The 21317-nt window shown below is 35.0% G+C and overlaps 1 protein-coding gene across 4 annotated transcripts in view; it reads left to right on the top strand.

Moving 5' to 3' along the window:
* The window catches only part of ap3b1a (adaptor related protein complex 3 subunit beta 1a), a 61559-nt gene that overhangs the window by 35221 nt on the left and 5021 nt on the right, over positions 1-21317 (top strand). For all 4 annotated transcript variants that reach the window (XM_016271276.1, XM_016271275.1, XM_016271274.1 and 1 more), the window contains exons 23-26: positions 8461-8689; positions 10632-10716; positions 12690-12787; positions 17298-17436. In XM_016271276.1, the coding sequence (XP_016126762.1) occupies positions 8461-8689; positions 10632-10716; positions 12690-12787; positions 17298-17436 (551 nt within the window). The remainder of the gene's footprint in view (positions 1-8460; positions 8690-10631; positions 10717-12689; positions 12788-17297; positions 17437-21317) is intronic.

Genomic DNA, 21317 nt, shown 5'->3' with positions numbered 1-21317 from the left:
CTCAGATTTCATCAAAAATATCTTAATTTGTGTTCCGAAGATGAATGATCGTCATACGGGTTTTGAACGACATGAGGGTAAGTAATGACAGAATGTTCATTTTGGGATGAACTAACTCTTTAACATGACAAAAATACACAACAAAATAACTAAACTGCATTTAAAATTAAAACAAAATATAAAAATATCTCAAAATTCAAAATAGGAATATAAACTGCTAAAATCACACACTCAACCCCCTTTTTAGTTGTGATAGTGTTTCAATCCACATCACAGTCACACTGATGGGTTTAGGAAGACAAACAATTTGAATATAATAATAATATTAATTGTAATATTGTAATACAGTATTGTATACATCTTTATGTATACATAATTATTGTAATACATCTACACTGTAAAATAAAGTGAATATTCCATGATTTATTTTTAAAGTGAACCTGGTATGTTTCATTCCTAAATGAATTTTAAGCACATGGAGTTTGCCGTATTTACTGTGAATCGAGTTGCTTTGAGATGCTAAAAGCACCGGATCATGAGCTGCTCATGTGTAAATGAGCACAGTGATGCGCTTCGATCTGAAACACCCAACAGGCTAAATACTTGTTTAATTCAGTCTCAGTCTTTTGAGATTTGAAAAGCGTACTGAGCCATATTGTAATTTCAATTTTAGTTCTTTTGACTGATCCGTTAAAACAATAATGTGCAGTATGTGGAAAATAATGTTTTTTTTTTACTTTAAACAGCATAAACACATACACCAAATACACAAAATAATGTTCTTTTTAGCAGCATCATATGACCCCTTTAAATGGATTAGATTAGAATAGATTTGTCCCCCCCCCCCCCCCCAAAAAAATGCCACAAAACACAATGTTAGATGTTTGCTCTTGTACACAGAGTTTCGCAACACAAAAGAAACTCACTCAGATTCCTTTACATTTATTTCACAGCCTTCAATATTAATCACGTTGACTTTTAACATCTGACAGGATCGATGTGCTCACACACCTCGCCAAATGAAATTTTTCTCTTACGGACAGTCTCATAAACAAATGAATTAGATTTCAAACAGCAATAGAAAATAGATTTTTAATTCTGTCTGCTATATGTCCTCCCGTCCTCCGTTTATCCTTCTTTTCCCTCCTCTCGTTTCTTTCTCTCTCTCCCTCTTTATCCTGGCCAGCGGATGGGTTTTGTATCTGTCAGCAGAATTTGGCGGCAGCTGGACAGAGAGGATGCTGGGATATGTGAAGGTGACTAGAGCGAGTTGTCATCCATCACTGAGGTTTCCTTTAAGCTCATCCATAATAGAGCCCCTCAATCAAGCTCCCCTTCACACAGGAGATGTGTCCGAGCATGTGTGTGGGACGCTGCGGTCAAGGTTACTCTTTTCTTTCGGTTATTTACTCTTCCACCACCCAGCGTAGTTGACGACTTTATAGGACGCGAAGTGTGTGTGTTATATTGGTGATCATAAGCGATGTGTTGTATATTGGCTCGTCCAGTCCTTGAGGACACTGACAGGAGTGGTTATCATGAAACGGTGGACCTGCTCGTTTCTGTGTGGTAAATCTGATGCTGTAAACATTACGGCTACTTTTATCAACACAGACCGGCTTGACACCTCCAAAAGCATGGCTATAAATTTATGGTGTGTGTGTGTGTGTGTGTATGCGTATGTTTTTGTAGGAAGCTTACAAAAGGATATGACACATCTAAAGGTGCTTTCAGCTGCACGTAGCTGCTGCTTTCATATAACGCTGCTTTTTCAGATAAACCAACTCATTCATACTGTCAGGTTTTCAAACCAATTTGATTTTGGTTTGTCTAGTTTCGGTTGCGCCATCCGTCATGGTGATTGTAGGTGATGTGCAGGCCCGTACAGAAGCTCTGCAAATTTCCACAGAATTCGGACGCCCATCATTCACTCGTTTGTACATATACCCCACCTTTGTTTGTGTTTTTTATTTAATATTTTGATAAATAATGTTATGTTTGATACATCATTTAATGTTATTAATAATTTTAATGTTAATTTAATGTTTAATTAATTTAATATCAAATAAAAAATTTGTATTTTATATTATTAACATTAATATCATGTTAAATGTAATATGATTGAATTAATAATGTAATATTATTTATCTGTATTTAATTTGATTTAATATGAATAATATAATTTTACCAAAATGTTTTATAATATTAATATTATATATAAAAATAATGTATTATGATTATATTAATTAAATATCATTTTTAATTAATATTTAATGTTGGTTTTATTTTTTACATTTTCCCCACCCTTGTTTGTTTTATTAAATATTTTGATAAATATAATATAGTAATATTAATAATAATAAATTCATATGTACCAAAATAATTTTACCAAGTCATAATTTAATACCATCAATCAAAATAAATTTTTTATAATAATATTAACATTATATTAAACTGTTATATGATTGTATTTATAATTTAATATAATTTATCTAGATTTAATCATTATATTATTTTATATTATTTAGTATTATAATATCACTTATAAAAATATAAAGTTTTATAATATTAATATTAAAATAATGTATTATGATTATATTAATAATTTGATATCTATTTATATGTAATAATCTTTAATATTAATAATTGAATATAATTGGTACAACTATTATGTTATAGATTTTTAAAGGGGTCATATGATGCAATTTAAATTTTTCCTTTCTCTTTGGAGTGTTACAAGCTCTTGGTGCATAAAGAAGATCTGTAAAGTTGCAAAGACTAAAGTCTCAAATCCAAAGAGATATTCTTTATAAAAGTTAAGTGTCAACCACGCCTACCTAAAACGGCTCGTTCTAACATGCCCCCACATGTCTACGTCACGATGTGGGAAGATTTGCATAACGCCGCCCAAATGTTCACGCAAAGAAAGAAGGCATAACTTTTTTTTCTCGTTGTAGTATTGTTGTTGCCGCCGCCACCATGTTGTGAAGGCGCTGTGTGTTTCGTTGTGAAAGCGAAACTACTTTGTTTGGCCTTCCAAAAGAGGACGATATCCGCTTCGTCATGCCTAGAGCTGATCCGTGCTGGTCACTGAGGAAATACATCAACTTCGCGCTGTGAATAGCCGGATCGGCTTTCCCCGTGGACGAAGCGCAGTCCAGCCCAGGGTCGTCACATGTGGTTGCCGCAAGCCCGCCGGCCGCGCCATTCTCAAGCCCACCGGCCGTTCCTCACTCTAGCCGGCCACCGCTCACTCAAGGCCTCTCTGTGTGACGCTGTGTGTTTCGTTGTGAAAGCGAAACTACTTTGTTTGGCCTTCCAAAAGAGGACACGACTAGAAATCAGTGGTTAAGTTGTATTTACTAGAGATCGACCGATATATCGATTTACCAATATTTTTCCCGATATTTAAGCATTTTAAAATTATTGGATATCGGTTTTGTAATATCGTATTCACGATAAACGCCGCCATCTTGTGGATGTTTTGAGAATTGCGCGGAGGATCAACATTGCAGCGCGTCTGAGAGGAAACAAGACAACAACAACGGCGTGCACAGGTACTTGATTTACTTGATTTATAAGTATGGACTTACTTCACTCAGTCATTTATTTACTTTATAACAATTAAATAAATATCGGTTCTGCATATTGGTTATCGGGCACATAAACATGCAAATAATTGGTATCGGTATCGGTTATAAAATATCAATATCGGTCGATCACTAGTATCTACAACACTATTCCAGAACAGTTCAACCCAAATATTCAGATGTGTGCAGCGCATTTTATGGAGGACTGTTTCCTGATCCTGGGAGAGTAGACTACAATGCCGGCTGTTCTGACTCACAGACTGTATGTACGTTTTCATATTTAAAGGATTTGCCACTCATGATTCAAACGCGAGTTTTTAGCAGTGTAGAGTAGCGCTTGTTGTTTGCCATTTCTCCGATCACAAATGCAGACATGGTTTTATGTTTACGCATAAAAAGACAGTATAAGTCATTATAATCCGTAATTATGTCCCCACTGGATGCAACAAATGTCTCGTTTATAATGGGTTTTAATGTTTTTGTCTCGTCACTCCGGCATCACAGTATGGTAGGGGCGTAACATTTCCGTCACACGTGTAAGGAATTTAACTCATTTAAATTTGATAAGGGAATTAATCATTAATTTTATTTCTAGCTCAGGTTTTGAGAGGAATCGAATCTAAAAAAATTCGAGGTCCACCTGATTAAAAATTAATTCCAATTTGATAGTTTACACTTTAAATCGACAGTCGTCCAGCGAGCCACTGACCTCAGTATATTTTAACAATTTTAATATTTGTATTTCCTTGGCCACGGGTTAATACGTTCTTTGATAAGTAAGCTACGAGCTAGGTAGCATGATCTTGGCAAGGTTTGACTGTAAAATTATACGACATCAGACAATGATTCTTTATAAATGAAACACAAATTTATTGGCTATTCTAGGTTACATTAAAACTAAGCTAAAACACACATACATACAGTTCGGAAGAATGAAAGTTACGGAGTTTGTATGAAGTTCCCAAAGTTCTAACTCGTTTCCACAAGTGGTTTTAAATTCAACCCGAGAGAATCACAAAGCAGAGATTTATCTTACGTTTACTGCTTAATTATCAATTCAGCACCGATTTCAGCAGATAGGAGCTTTGTTTGTACCTGCGTTTTGCTGAAATCTGAGAAGTTCTTCGTGGCTGTGGTGGGAATTCCGTTGCTGATTGGTTACTGAGGTGACGTTTGGGTGACGTCCTTTTGGGGAAGCCTTCCGTGGTGATTGGAGGTTGCCTTTTGATGTAGGAGCTTCGAAAGTCGGTTGCCTTGAGCACGGAGAGTGATGTTCGTTGTTCCAATCAGATGGTGGCTGTGGGGCTTAGCCTTTTTTCATGCACAAGTCACATGCTCCCGTGGGCGTATTCCTGCAAGTTTTAATAACTTCTTATAAAGTGTCGTACAACACACACTGTTCAAAATAACACATTTTCACTCATACCCAGGTTATTTAAATATCATGACCATTCCCTCAAGCCCAAACTTCGCTTATCTGGCATACACAGAGTACCTTTAATCACTTTATCTATAAAAAAGGGTTATAAAACATTGATTAAACTTCATAGGTTACAATAAACACATCAAACAGAATGCCTATTATTTGGGAGTATATTGCTCCGATACTTTAAATTATTTTAAATGATTGTCTTTCAAACTTGGTCCATGCAATGTCTGCGTTTCCTCTTCTCATAAAGGAAGGGAGGGGGAATTTCCTGAGGTCCATACACGTCACGCAGTGGTTTGCGGAGTTTGATTTAATCACATTATCACTGTTCTTTAGGTCCGTTGTTTTGCAAGCCTGAGGGTGTGATTAAATTACTCGTCCTCTTCCTGTTGGATGTAGTAGTTCATTTATTGGCGATCACAAGACATCACGAGGTATCTATAAGTTGTAGTCCTGATACAAAAGATCTCTGTGTTATCTCTTGATTAGATTGGTTCATCATCTCATGATGAGTTGTTTCTGTGGCATATCAGTGTCCGTTCATGACAGAAATCCCTACACACGCTTGAGGTATTCGGCCAATCACAAAGCACTGGAAAGCTGGCCAATCACAGCACACCTCGCTTTTCAGACCGATGAGCTTTGTAAAAATCGATGCGTTTCAGAAAGGCGGGGCATAGAGGAGAAACAATAATGTACAGTATGTGGAAAATAATGTGTTCTTGAACCTTAAACCGCATAAACACATTTCATTACACCAAATACACTAAATAATGTTCTTTTTAGCAACATCATATGACCCCTTTAATATTATGTTAAATAATAAAAATATCAATTAAATTACATAATTTAATACTATTTTTAACTGTTAATATGAATATATAGTTTTATTTTCAGCTGTATTTAATGGATTTTACCATAGTTATTTCCATTTCCTTGAATTCTGCAGGTTTTTTCCTGCAAAATCAAAACAAAAAATGTGTTGATTTGGCCTGGTGTTTTTGTGTTAGTATGTATTAACAATGTTAAAGCATTCAGAATTGAGCAGTGAAAACATTACCAGTCCACAAACGGAGCTTTGAGGTACTTCAGAATTCAGAATATGAAAGGATGCCATTTTTCTTTGCACATTTCAGTTTAATTCCATTGCACTATTTTTAGCTTTTATAACAACTCTCATTACTCTATGAAAAAATTCCTGTGTTGGGTTGTAGATGGAATCCATAGCTCTGAGGGATTACTGGTGTTGAAGACCGAGCCACGGCCAACAAATAAATTGCAGGCAGAAATGTCATCCCTGTCCAGGTGTTCAGGAGTGCCATGTAGAGCCAGAAAACTGCCATCAGCCGCCGATCTGTTCTGCTGTCACACAAGCTAGAGAGAATCCAGAGAGTCAGGAGTAATGCATTGAGACGTCACACTCGTCATATCGATGGCAGCCGGTGTCACAGGACACAATTCAGGCATGACGCTTGGCCTTTCTTTTCTTTGGACTATTACAGTGATATTGTTGAAGCAAACTAGTGTAAATCAGGGATGCACCATTAGAGACATTTTTGCTGATATGATTGCAGTTGATTATTTTTGATATGGCTGAGAACTGATATGGTCAGTATTATACACTACCGTTCAAAAGTTTGGGGTTGGAAAGATTTTTTTTAAAGAAATAGTAAGGATACATTAAACTGATCAAAAGTGACAGTAAAGACATTTATAATGATAGAAAATATTTCTTTTTCAAATAAAATGTTCTTTTGAACTTTCTATTCATCAAAGGATCCTGAAATAAGACTGAAGTAATGATGCTGAAAATTCAGCTTTGCATCACAGGAATAAATTGCATTTAAAAATATATTCAAAGAGAAAACAATTGTTTTAAATTGTAATAATATTTCACAATATTACTGTTTTTACTGTATTTTTTATCAATTTTGGATACATTTTATATACTAAACCAATATAGTTGATTCCAGTATAGTTGTGCAACCTTAGTTTTATATTGATAATTAAAGCTCTAATTATGGCTCATAACATTATGGTGATAAATGTCTCAGGAGTGGTTTTACAGAGCTGACAGTACGGTCACTTGCTGGACCAGTTGTTTTGTTGCTGCATCTTTGTTGATGGGTTTTTATCCGCTGCCAACTTGTTGTGTATTGTGATGTTTTAAATGTCACCAAGGTAATGTTATCTATAAGTTTTGTTTGAAATTTCCAGGATGATTTGTGATAGTCTTGGAAACCTTTGTTGGAATGGGTTAGAAATTATAAACAAGTCAGTAATGACCATTTATAAAAGCAAATTTAAATCCAAATTCACGATGTCTTGGAGTTATATTTTAGTTAAAGAGCATTTAATGTTTAATTAAAAAATATATATACATTTTTTAAGCTAAGGCAAGCAATCATTATCACTGTTGCTCATTATTTATGATTTACACAAAACCCTGACCCTAATTATTTATCTTTGGCACGTAATTCCTCCCACATTGTTTGTGCAGCCACCTAGCAACCACTCAGAACACCTTACCAACCACAATGCACTGACCCTAGCATTGTGATGGTAACTTTAGCACAGATGCGTTGTAGAAACGCTCATATCTTCTTCAGAAAAAGTACAAAACTAGCTCTGTTTCCATTCTGCTTATATTATAAATTACCTAAGACAGCATTAAGAGCATCGCAGCATTACTCTAACATTATATAGGAGTTTTACTAAGGTTTCCCTAATGTGTTTATTATGTTTATGCCTCTCTATCATCTTCATCTGTGTCTCAGAGATTTTGCATTAAGATGAAAAGTTAAAAGGTAGCTTATTAAGAGGAGGAAATGGGCTGATGGTGGCTCTTTATGCACTGCGTTTTTTCATTTTCTTGTCTGTCTGTGTGCAAATAGGTGTTTTTGTATGTTTTATGTGAACACTGACATTTTACACGTGTTTTATGTCTTAAAGTTTTGATTAATTGCCAAAATAATGACTGTTTTATACAGATTTCCTCTCATTTTCCATTGGTTAGACAAAAAAGGATTAGTTTTGATTAATTGCCAAAATAATGACTGTTGTCATACAGGTTTCCTTACATTTTCCATTGGTCAGACCAAAAAAAAAGGTTGTTTTTATTAATTGCCAAAATAATGACAATACATATTTTAATAAACATATTTTATATATGTTTCCTTTCATTTTCCATTTGTCAGACAAAAAAGAATTCGATCAACATGTTTAAGAATAATGCAACACAACTATAGTCTTAATTATTACTTACCACCACAAATTATCCAGAAGACACTTAACATAATGACTAAATATATTTTGATACATATTGTTCTTTCCATTTCTAGTCCGTTTTTTGTTAACTGCATGTGTTCTCTTCTCCATCTTTGTGTATTTCTTGCTTGTCAGTTTGATGCCGTTTCTTGGCCTGTACGTGTCTCCCTGCAGGCGAGTTCTCCCGTGTTTGTGCCGGAAACCTCCCATGAGCTGCTCCACAGGATGACGGGTAAAGGTCTGTCAGCCCAGTACCGCTTCACCCGGCAGCCCTGTATCTATGGCAACAGCATGGTATCCCTGCAGCTGACGCTAAGCAACAGGACTGACCAAGCCCTGGAGAACATCCACATCTCTGAGAAGAGCTCCACCGGACAAAACATCCACCGCTTTAATGCTATCGGTGAGCTTAACACGTCAATAAATGGAGTTTAACAGGATTAGTTGTGAATGTGTAATGCAAAGGGGTCATAGCATGAAGAACAGGTTTTTCTTGCTGTTGCTTGCTTCTGAAAGATGAGTTTGAATTGTGAAATTGGCACAACTGTGAGCACATTAAAATATGAACAGCCATGTTTATCAATATCAACACCTATTTGGCAACTACTACTTATTTACCTTCACATTTATTTATTTTTAATTCCTTTTAATCATAGTTGTTGTTTTTACTTTGGGTATACTTATTGTTTTATTGGGCAGTAATTTTTTATATTTATTTTAATTATAGTTGTTTTTACATTGGGTGTTTATTTATTTACATTGGGTATTGTATGTATTTGTTTGTTTTAATTGTTTAATTAATTAAGTTTAATAAATTTTTTACATCAAGTATGTATTTATTTATTTATTTTAAATATAGTTGTTTTTGTTACAATAAGTGTTTAGTGAGTTGTTTTAATTGTTGTTGTTTTTTTACATTAAGTTCATTTATTTATTTCAATTATAATTGTTGTTGTACATTATTATTATTATTTCATACTTTGGTGTTAATATTATCATTTATTTATTTATTTGTTTATTTATACATGCATACATACATACATTGGTTATTTCTTCTTCTTATTAATTTTACTCATCCAGTCAGGGATTTTGCCATCCTATTTTCACCCTGTAGTTGAAGTTTTCTTTCTCTGATTGTCATGTAAACTTCAAATCAGTTAAAATTATTTTGTAAAATTCAAGAAGGTCACCCAATTATTTTGAAAGTGTTTAATAATATAGAATACAGCTGTTTTAGACATTCATAAATATTAGTTATTAATCAGACTGTCCAGCTGAGACTTCTCCAGCACACACACATTCACATTCTCCCTCCTTCAGCCTGTATTAATGCAGCTGATATGATTTCAGCCTGTGTATCGATTAGCAGAGATCCTCTCATCAGACACGCAGCTCACAGTGGTGCACAACACAAACACACACTCGCATTCCCTATGTTTTCTCTCTGTCTGTTTTTCTCTTTCTCGGTCACAAAACAGTTTTAGTCATTCACAGGACAGGTTTGGGTTTTATTACATTAAATTGAACCATGCTTGTGTTGTTAAAGCATCACAAAGATGAATTTCATGGCTGGAAGGGAGAAGAATAGATCAAGCTTTTTTTTAGACTGCTGCACATTCAGAGTTCAGCACTTTCTCTCTTGTTTTTCCCCTTCCATCATTCCTTCTTTCCTTTCTACCTTTCATTTATCCTTCCTTCCTTTCTTCTTTCATTTCGCTCTTTCTTGCCTACTTCCTTTATTCCATTATTTCTTCCTTTCAGTTTTCCTTACTTTCTTCCCTCTGACCTTCTTTACTTTCTTCCTTCTGGTCTTCCCTACTTTCTTCCTTAACTTCCTTAAGTTTTCTCCTTTATTCATTCTTTCCTACTTTTCTACCTTCCCTCCTTCTTTTCTTTTTTTCTTGCTTTATTCTGTTATCTCTTCATTTCATTCTTCGGCCTTCCTCCTAACTGTCTTCCTTCTGGCCTTCCATCCTTTCTTGCTTCTTTCCATCTTTACTTCCTTCAGTTTGTCCTTCCTTCCTTTATTTCCTTTTCTCATGTTTTCTTCCTTCCATTCTTTCAGCCCTCCTTACTGTCTTTCTTCTGTCTCTCTTTACTTCTTTCTGTTCCATTTCTCTATTTGTCCTATCCTGACTTCTTTCCATCCTTCATTCCTTTCTTTCTTCCGTCCTTCCTTATTTACTTCCTTTAGTTCAACTTTCATACTTTCTGTCCATCCTTACTTCAGCTTTCTTTCCTTCCTTTGATGTTGCTTTGAATTTTGCATCTTTCTCTATAGAATTAGATTGATCTTTCTGTTTTGATTGTTCACACAACATGCTGACACATCTTTCTCTCTTCAGAGCGTTTGGAGCCGCAGGCGTCAGTAACAGTGTCCATGGGCGTAGACTTCAATGACTCTACACAAACTGCAAACTTCCAGCTGTGGTAACTGTTCACTGCATACTGTATATCATATACAGCAAACATTGTTAAGAGGAGCCAGAATCGTTAAGTCCCTTACAATTTTCATGCTTACCTCAAGTCATTATGGTTTAGTAGCACTACAACCCTTAGATCAGGTCACTCTGACACATCGAAGAACTAGGCACGATGGTGTTCGCTTTCCTCAAAAAACAACATTCAGCAAAAACATTAATACACACTCACAATGCGTGCACGTTATGATAGTGCTAACATGTCATTATACAGATTAAATTAATATTGTTCATTATCCTTACACTGGGTGAAATAAGACAAAATTAATTGTTCCCCTTTTCAATACGTTTCCGAATCATGTGAATGGTAATAATATGCATTCATTTTTTTTAATAATCTAATTTAGAGTGATTACACTTCTTCACAAAGCTTGTAATTGTTTTTTCTTTTTTCGATTACGCCGGAGGCTTTTGTGATCGATACAGTGAAATAGCCAGGCGTGAATAACATCACCATAAACAGCCGAGCTGAAGAGAGGGAGTGAACAGGCGACTGGTAGATTATGTGTGCTAATGGAGCCAATGTGAGTTCAATGACATGGAGATGAGTGGGCGCAGGTCAGGTTTGCACACATGTCTGTGGCCCTGGATGAAAGCCGAGCTCATGGAGTTGGTTTAAGGAGGGATTCGGCCCCTCTCTATTGCGTCTACATCAAGAGATTATGCCATATTAGAAAGAAATACCTGGATTTACTTTGCACGTTGATCCCTAGCCCGATTGTTTGGTCTCTGAATCTTTTTCAAGCCTGTTTCCCCTCATCGCCTGATCTCCATGGTGCCCCTGTTCTCCCACTCCTGGATTCACTCTTTATTGGCTTCCTATTTCCCAGTATGCCGCTCTTCATGATGGGACTTTAATGTCAGATTTCAGTCTTTATCGGAGTACCTGACAGTCATCTTTCCTATGGCAGGCCACAAACAGTGATGATGCTAATCAATACAAATATGAAAATAGAAATGACTCTCGTCCTTCTCTTTCCCTCTGTCTTTCTCTCCGTCTTTCATCTCTCTCTGTTGGTGGATCAGTGATGATTGATCCAGTGGGATGGTTATAACAGTTCTGTTTCTCAGCTAATTGGCTACTTACAAAGTAAATTGGCAAAGCTGACAATCAATAACTTTATTCTTTTACTCTTTTGGGATGAGAGGAGGGTCCGAAAACAAAATAGATTGTGTTTCAGTGTTTCTCTGATGTAAAATGTTTTTACTTGTTTAAAAACTGTGAAGCACTGATACAACTTCCCTGAAATGTTTTACGGCTTTATCACATCAGTTCTTTAGTTAACATGACATCAGAATTGACCCTATTTACTTTCTTTGTACATATTCCTGGTCTTTTTTCTCACTCAGAAATGTAAAAATATATCACATTACTGAGCTGAAGAAGGCATTACTTAAGTGGACATAAAATGCCCATAAATACCATAAATACAATTTAATATACTATAATACTTTGTATTGTAGCAAATTTAATAGATGTACTACCATTCAAAAATTTGGGGTTAGATATTTTAATGTTTTTAGAATTCTCTTATGCTCACCAAGGCTGCATTTATTTGAGGAAAAATACAGTAAAAACAGTAAAATTGTGAAATATTATTGCAGTTTAAAATAAATGTTTTCTATTTGAATATATTTTAAAATCTAATTTATTTCTAAATACAAAGCTGAATTTTCAGCATCATTACTCCAGTCTTCAGTGTCACATGATCCTTTAGAAATCATTCTAATATGCTGATTTGCTGCTCAAGAAACAATGTTTTGATCAATTTAATGCATCCTTGCTGAATAAAAGTATTCATTTATTTCTTAAATTCTTTTGCTAAGCACAAACTTTTGACCAGTAGAGTATATTTAGAAGAGAAACAGAAAAAGAGGGACAGGTGTGTGATGATCTTATGGTGCTGTTCTTTCTTCTTTCAGTACTAAAGAAGATGAATTCAGCGTGTCCATCCAGCCTGCGGTAGGCGAGCTGCTGCTGCCCATCACAATGAGTGAAGCAGACTTCACCAAAGAGCAGGGTAATACAAACACCTCTTAGCACTTACACAACACAATACTGATGCTGTAAACACTAAGAAATAACACTTAAAGACCTAAAAAATACAACACTTGTCTCATTTTCAAAAACATCTACACACGACTCTCAAAAACCTCAAGAACACAGGGCTGGGTGATTTTATATGAAAGCCATTTTAAGCCTAAGCTATGAAATAGTCTGAGGAATCATCATTTTCCCACTAAACTGATTCAAAATGTTGAAAAAACACTCAAAATCTAGAGAAGTTTTTTTTTAGTCAGTGAACACAAAGAAGAATACCTATTTTTAATGCACATAGTGCATTGAAAAATGCCAGAGTTGTGAACTGATACAAACTGAGTTTTGAATCAGAGTTTTGAACCAGTTTACTGAATCAGACAGTTTGATTCACTGAAATTTATTGAACTTACAAACTCAAAAGATGATCATAGACAATATTAAAACACTTAGTTCTCTACAGTGTCATGCAAGTTGTGAAGCAAGCAAGGATGGATAATGAAGCTAGTTTAATGATAATCTTTAGAAAACTTGATGGGCAAATAAAAAAAGAGTAATTGTGAAATTGTTAATTTGATATAAATTTTCTTAATTTATCATTAAAATTCAATGTATTGCCCAGCCTAACCAGTGCGTCCTAGAAAAACTAATGTGCATGTTATCTGTTAACATAGTCACACATACATACACTCCAGAGCTGACCACTCTTTTTTTCACCACTTTGAATGTGTGCGATATTTAGTTGATGAACAAGCTGAGTGCTGGTGACCGGCATGAACTGTTGAAAAACTCTTTACATTTAAATGTGGTTATTTAAACGCGCACAAAATATCTCATGAAATACTGTCCCTGATCTTCGAGCTGCCCCTGTGAAGATAACTGCTGATGCAGAAATCTTAGAAAGGCAAATCTGACACACATAATATACTTCACATGTACACCGCTAGTGTCTCCGCTGGAGGCCGACACAAGTTGTCCAAGGAGAATTAGACCAGATGTGTCTGACCTGTTCTCCACAGGACCCTGGGGGTCCTAAGTGTTTAAGCACTGTTTTGCGAGAAACTGATTGATATTAACAATTTTTTTTTTTACATCTGCTCTCTTATGAACACACTGTTTATTTTATTTATTTTTTACACCTGCTGTCTTAGCTGTTAACCTTGTCCTAAGCCAATGTTTATTTTTTATTTTTCAAAATGCCTTTTACTGTCTGTCTAAAATCGCATATTTTCCATACCTCTTCTGAATTAGTGTTAATTTTGTCAGACATTTTTAATTTAGTCTTAGTCTTTAAAATTAATTTTAGTCTTAGTCCTGGTGTCAAATGTACTTTTTAGTTACTATCATATTTAGTCTCATATACTCATACACATGGTTTATTTTACCTCATCTAGTGTACAGATTTATTATAGGCTATTTAATATATAAATTAATATCAAAGACTTGGATATGCACTCTCTCTGTTTACATTATGAAAACTGGCAAAAACAAACAAAAATATTTTAACACTAAAATTCCTAATAGGAATTCCAATAATTCCAAATTGCAATGTTTCTCTATTAAAACAACAGTGGTTAAGGAAGTGCATTTATTCAGCAGCCACAATCGCAAACAAAGTAGTCGAGATATCATGAGAGAACACAGACTGGCTGAATGACACTTTCATTTGAGCTGAACATCTCACATGGAGATCTTTTTCAGATCATCGTCGGCGCTTCCGCAATGAAGAATGAGCGCATGCGCATGGTTGCCAGATTGCAAAAAATAAGCAAAACACCAGGCAGAAAATGCATCTTTTTAACAGAGAAGCTCTGATTTGTGGATTTGAACTCTTGATATCTGGCAACCGCACACATGAAAGCTTGTTTAGTAGAGGCGTATACAGTAATTACTTTGGGACTGTTAAAAAGTATATACTATAAAGTATGAATCAGGGTTATTATAGTTAAGTGAAACTAAAACCATAAAAGGAACACACTATTTTTTTTTTACTAAAAATTTAATGTACGTTGAAATAAAAAAGTCACTTATTTTATCTCAGCTAGTTGCCAAGGCAACATTTCTTATTTTCATTTAGTTTAACTCGATGTACTAAAATAACTAAACTGCAATAAATTTATAAAAACAATGTAGACATTTTAAAACTAATAAAAGTAACACAAATTTAATTAAAAATTACAAAAGCACGCAACAAAGTTGCTAAAACTTTAACTAAAATGAACTGAAAACAGAAAATATCAAAATAAAAACTAGTTCAAAACAGTAGAAACGATAATAGTATCTCGATCATGTGAAAAAAAAAAAAATACTGGTATGAATGTGTGTAGTAAGAATAAGTCTGGATGTACTACATTTGCAATATTGTCTTGTGTCCTTTTATTCCTATTATATACACAGTAAAAAACGATTTTTCGAAGTTTTACATAAAACACAGATTATTGGAGTATATCACTTTTTGAGTGAGAATTGTTTCTACACCAAGTTTTTTTCAGTGTAGTAGGGGGAAGTATGTGATTTTGGACGCAGTCAGTGTCTCAACCAATCATATCAATTTGGGACGGAGCTATCTATTTGTCTGACCAATGACAGACCGGAAACCTGCTTGAAACAGTCATTTTTTAGTTTTTATGTTTTGTTAGTGACACAGAAATGCTCAGTTCACCTTTAAATTCCTGATCAAACTCCTGTTCCCCCTTCATTTGCGCAACAAACCGTTTCAGCTGATAAAACCAAACACAAGCATGGGAAAACCAAATAAATGAAAGCCAAGAAGAGAAAAGCTTGGTTTAACGTGCATCTGGCTTGTTCGGATGCCTTTCGGGAACGCACACACACACACACATCCACCTGGCCTGTTCAAATACCTTTCTCTGCTTTAGGGCCCAACATTAGGCTGACATAATGAAGCAGACGCTCTGCGAAAGAAACGGCGGGTTTGATTTTTCATTTACGCTCAATGGATTCCTGCCTTGTCTTTTTAGAGAGCTGCCTTTACCTTCACTCAGGACGACACGCGTGCGCGCACATTTTAATGAGCGAAGAGAGTGCTTCCCGCCTCACTATTTACAGATGAGGAACAGGAAGTAAGGCACTTTTTATAGCCAATCATTTATTCTTAATTGGTTGCTGTGGCAAAGGCTTTTAGCATAAGCCGCGCTATATTCATTTACTCCACATTTTCTCTACAATAGAGCCTAATGGACAGATTTAAGACTTTAAATGAGCACTCTCAAAACCTTGCCCCCTAAACGAGAGAGAGTACGCGTGTGTGTGTGTCTCTGTGTGTTTGCACGTATCACTGTGTGCACTCTTACATTCGTGCCATTTGAAATCCACGCTGAAGTGGGCCGTAGTTTGTGCCTTTTGGAAAGAAAAGCACCCAGTCTGTCTGTGTTTTTTAAGTGAAACACAACATTTTCATTTAGTCCAGTTTGCACACATTAAGCCATATTGTCTGCGCGTGTTTCCCTGAAGAAGCTTGTTAAGGAGCAGCGGTGTGCTGCTTTTATGTGCTTGTTACCGTTCGACAAGGCTTATTCACGCCATCTCTGGCTAATGTCCTGCACGGCCTCCGTGTTTCTCCGCTCGTTTTAGTCTTAATCAAGTGTAGTGGTCCAACAAGGCCCACAAATATCACATGCTCTTACCGAAAGCCGAGATTGTTTTGACTCCCAGTACCTTTCTTTGTGCGCTCGTCAAATGTTAAATATGAAAGAAAGGACACGTATACATGCTAGGTTTGTCTTTCCACGAGTAAGAGGCACACTTTCCTAAAAGCTGTATGCAGAACAGATGTTTCTGGTGTTCCTTTCAGTTTAAGTTTGTTTATTTTAAGATTTTAAAAGGGATAGTTCATTCAAAAATGAAAATGCATTCACTAAAGTCTAAATTAAATGTGCTAATCTCTCTCCTTTGTACCTTCTGAAATCTTTTTACTTCTAGCTCTTTTTACAGTAGTTTTATTAACCTTTTTTGTCATTATTTTTTAGCATGACAGTCCGTATATACGTATTGTTGTTCAAAAGTTTGTGGTCAGTAGAAATTAATAACTTTATTCAATAAGGATGCACACAGTTTTCACAAAAATATTAAACTTTTTTAACTAATTTACATTGATAAGAAATGTTTCTAGAGCAGCAAATCAGCATATTAGAATGATCTCTGAAGGATCATAAGACACTACAAACTGGAGTAATGACTAAATAATATTTCATAATATTACTGTTTTAACTGTATTTTTGATTGCTGTGCATAAGACTTTTGAAAACATAAAAAAAAAAATCTTATAGACCCCACTCTTTTGAACAATGTGATAATATAAATTAATTTGTGGCTCATGTGGCTCGTCTGCGTTTGAATCCAATTTGAGCTCCCAGAACAATTTACATAAAATAATAATAAAAGAAATACAATAAGGTGCAAATTGGTGATTTTTCAACTGTGTAATGAATACCTCTGTAGAGTGTAAAACTAATGTTTATTTCTGTGCTCAGGTAAACTGGTAGGCATGAACGAGTCTTCGGCAACAATTACCATTACGCCGGAGAACGTCTCCAGCCAATCAGTAAACAGAAAGGTGGTGTCTGTCGCCAACCTAGGGGTTATTCCATCCGGTCAGGAGAACATATACAGGTAAAAATAAAGCATATGTCCTGTTTCTTAGAAATAATTAAGTCTTTTACATTTTCAGTTTTACTGTTGTATTTTATCACTTTTTTCCCAGTGCCCTGTAGTTTTAAATTTTAATAGCTGCTTCTTCTCTTCAGAAACTTAAATGTGTATTTATGTCTTACCTAGTTATACTTTGGGAACAGTTCTGCTGAAAAAAAAAATGCCCCTAAAAACGTACTTTTGGGAATGTCGTCAAAAGGAAAAGTGGTTCATAAGTAAAGTAAACAATGTTTTTATTCCTAAAATGCAGTTTGCAATGTTTTTAAAGGCCCTAATTAGCCATCGGGATTCATGTACTTGTATGTGTCTCCTGAACATTTATAAAGATCTATATTTTGCGGCGTAATTACCGTAGGACAAAGCTTTCTGTCCTTGTAAAGGACTATAGCGGCCAGAACTTTCATACACGCAGAAACACACACACACACACGCAGCCTTCTTGCTGACACACAGACAAACGTATTTGTCTCTGTCTCATATATGCACACAAACACAGTGACGTTTGGTCTGGACTTTGGGGCAGTCTCTGATGCAGGCTAATTTAATTATAAAATATGAGCGAATATGAAAGCACCCTTGAGAAGCATTAAAATCTTCCTCACAAGGACACACAGCACACAGGCTGAGTGGAAATCAATGCCTGCAGGTCTGTGGAAAAGGCCTATATTTCATTTAGAATACGCAATCGGGCAAATGAGAGCATGTCATCAATCACACGGCTGTTTCTTAACAGACATCCCAAAAAAAACCTCTCCTTTATCCTTCCTCTACAAACCTGAGACATTTACCCTCATAAACAAATTACTGAGATGTCCAGTGTGAGTTTTTACTAAGTTGTTTCTGTAAAGTTTAATAGTGGCATTTTTGTGATTTTATTCGGTTTGAAATAATTTTTGTAATGCAGTTTAGATTTTAACTGGTTCATGTAGTCAGGTGACAACAAATAAATATAATTAGATACACATTTCATTTGAGCGGTTTCTCAGTGTTAGGCTGTAAAATAGAGATTCTCTATGTCCCACAGTCCCAACTGGTGTCCTTTTTACCCAGAAATCTGTATTTAGGGCTGTATATTCCTTGATTATCTCATTTATGTGCAACTCCAACACCAACTAATTCAGTGTATGGTTTCTATTTCCATGTTGGACACATTTTTAGTAGAATACTTTTGTTGTAGAGGCCTTCTCTAAGCCATTATTAACTATTTACGCACAAAGTCATGCACTTTCTGTGTTAAATGGTGAATACTGATCTGGTAGAGCTAATTGACCCCAGTTCTTTAGTGGATTGTGGGTGTTTGTGAGTTACAGTTCTTCTGTTTGGCAGCAGGGGGCAGCACTGCTTCAGTGGGCGAATGCAAGAAATCCAGGGGAGCTGCTTCTAAATGGGCTTGGAAAACAAAGACTCTGTTCCTGTCCTTCTCTAGATCACAGAAGGAAAACATCCTGTCCTCTCTGTTACTAAACAGAGACCGAATGAATCACAGCTATTCTCACTGTTGTTGTTTTGTTTTGTTATTTTAGCAAGCAAAATCACAGCAGTCATAAGTAGTCATAACGGGACATATCACATATAAAAGGCTTTTTCTTGTGTATGTGTTTAATGTTAGTTGGTGGGTTAGCTCAACAACTAGTCAACTAATCAACCTTTTTATTGCACAGAAGTATCATAGTGTTAACGAAAAAAAACAGAGTTGTAAAGATTATGCATGAGAATGGAACTATTGCTTCTTTAATAGGGCTGCTGCTTTTAACCAGCTATTTACTGACAACGTTGCTGAATTTTGCATTTATATATAACATTAATTTGATATTTTATTTAATTGTTAATACACACACACACACACACACATACAATTTATCAGTTAATATATGTATAATATTATGATTATCATTATTAACATGTTATTAACATGTTAATTATTAACATAATTAACATATTTGGAACAATTATTAACATATAAGATGTATTTGTAAATAAATACATATACAAAATATACTAAAATCTATACATACAGTATGTATTTATATAATATGTGTTCATTTGGACTAATAGTACTAGAGAACTATTGGTAGCTGATTAATAACATAAAATACATTTAGAACTTTGTAAGTGGTGAATGTGCAGTAAAGAACAACTTGATTATGATGAACAAATATTCAGATTTTTTTTTTTTGGCCAAACTATATTCAATTCAAGTTTATTTGTATAGCGCTTTTTACGATACAAATCGTTGCAAAGCAACTTTACAGAAAATTACCTTTCTACAATATTTAGTAGTAACTTATCAGTGGTGACTGTCAGTTTATGTACATACGCCAGAAATGTACGGAAAAATCAGTTAAAGACGTAATCAAACAGACGATGAACACTATTAACAGCAGTTATTATATAATGCAATCAAAAAAGTGGTAGCGATCGGATAGGTAGGATCTAAACCATCTTAAAGCCGGCCCTTGAATACCTGTATAGTTTTGTAATCGATCTGCGAGTATGTCATGATGTCGAACGCCGCACTAAGATCAAGTAAAACTAGCATGACTCTATAGCTGGACAACAGGTAGATCAACATCTCCTTTAAAATGTGGATTGAGGTTCATCAAGGGTTTGGTTTTTTGGTTCCTTTTAGTACGTTCTTCACTTCTGTCTTCACTGAGTCATCGCATTGAGCTTTTGAGGAGCCTTGTGATATCTGTCTCCTGTCCTCCGCCCTACTACACTGTTTCATGTCCGTTTACATCATATTTCATGCATGCTCTTTAGTTTATGTGCTCTTTTCTCCTCTGTGTGTTAGTTAGTTAGCAGCTGTGTGAGTGGAATTTGTTTCAGAGAAGAGGAGAGAACCTTGTCCTTCATTTTGGAGAGGGACAGCTGGTCATCTGGTCACTCACATTAACCTCTATTAGTACAGAGGACTCTTAAAACAGACACACACGCTCACACACAAACATACTTGGCACGGACATTTGGCAATTGATGACTAAAACACTCTCTGCAGATTTGAGGACACAGAGGAACAAGATAGCAGAATAAGGCTTTAACATATGGTGCATCCAGTGCAAAACATTTGCTTTCATGACTACCTTCTGAATGCTGGCTTTTGCAGATACGTAAATAGGAAATTTAGTAATAGTTGTTAACCATTATGGCTCAGTGATGACCAGTGCCAATCCTATAGGACTAAGTAGCTTTTAAATCTGAAGGAAAAATGTCACCTCAAAATAGAAAATAAATATTCAGCATAAAGTATATAAAAGCCATTTTAGGACCATTAGTTATTAGTTATATATACAACTTTTTTTTTTTTAATTGACATGTTCAGGATAATTTCCCCCCAAAATTATAGTAATGCACTGTTCTTTTTTTTTATTTATTTTTTTTATTTAATATATTGATATATTCATTAATATTTTTTAATACAGGTTTTGATATATATATGTTTTTTATACTTATTCAGTGCCAATTTTATGGTATAATTATATATATATATATTCCAATTGTTAGCTGCACAGGTTTTGCATTTCATTATGTACAGCCCCACTTATGTGCAAACCCTGCTCACACTGTGCTGCGTGCTCTAAAAAAACTCAAAATACAGTTTTCCTAGTATATTCCTAGCCTCAGAAGTTATTATCCACCCTGGCATTTACAAAATTTTCCATCTGTATCATTAAATGTAAAAATAAATAAATTAATTTAAAAAAAAAATAAAAATAAAGAATATATATATATATATATGTATATATATATATATATATATATATATATATATGTGTGTTTAATATAAATGTACTTTTGTTTATTTTTCTATGAATGTATTTATTTTTACATAATTGTTATTT

Source organism: Sinocyclocheilus grahami, unplaced genomic scaffold (genome assembly GCF_001515645.1).
Source record: "Sinocyclocheilus grahami isolate Dianchi unplaced genomic scaffold, SAMN03320097.WGS_v1.1 scaffold61.1, whole genome shotgun sequence".
Lineage (NCBI taxonomy): Eukaryota > Metazoa > Chordata > Actinopteri > Cypriniformes > Cyprinidae > Sinocyclocheilus > Sinocyclocheilus grahami.
The sequence above is the reverse complement of the archived record's forward strand: the minus strand, read 5'-3'. Positions and strand labels throughout refer to the sequence as shown.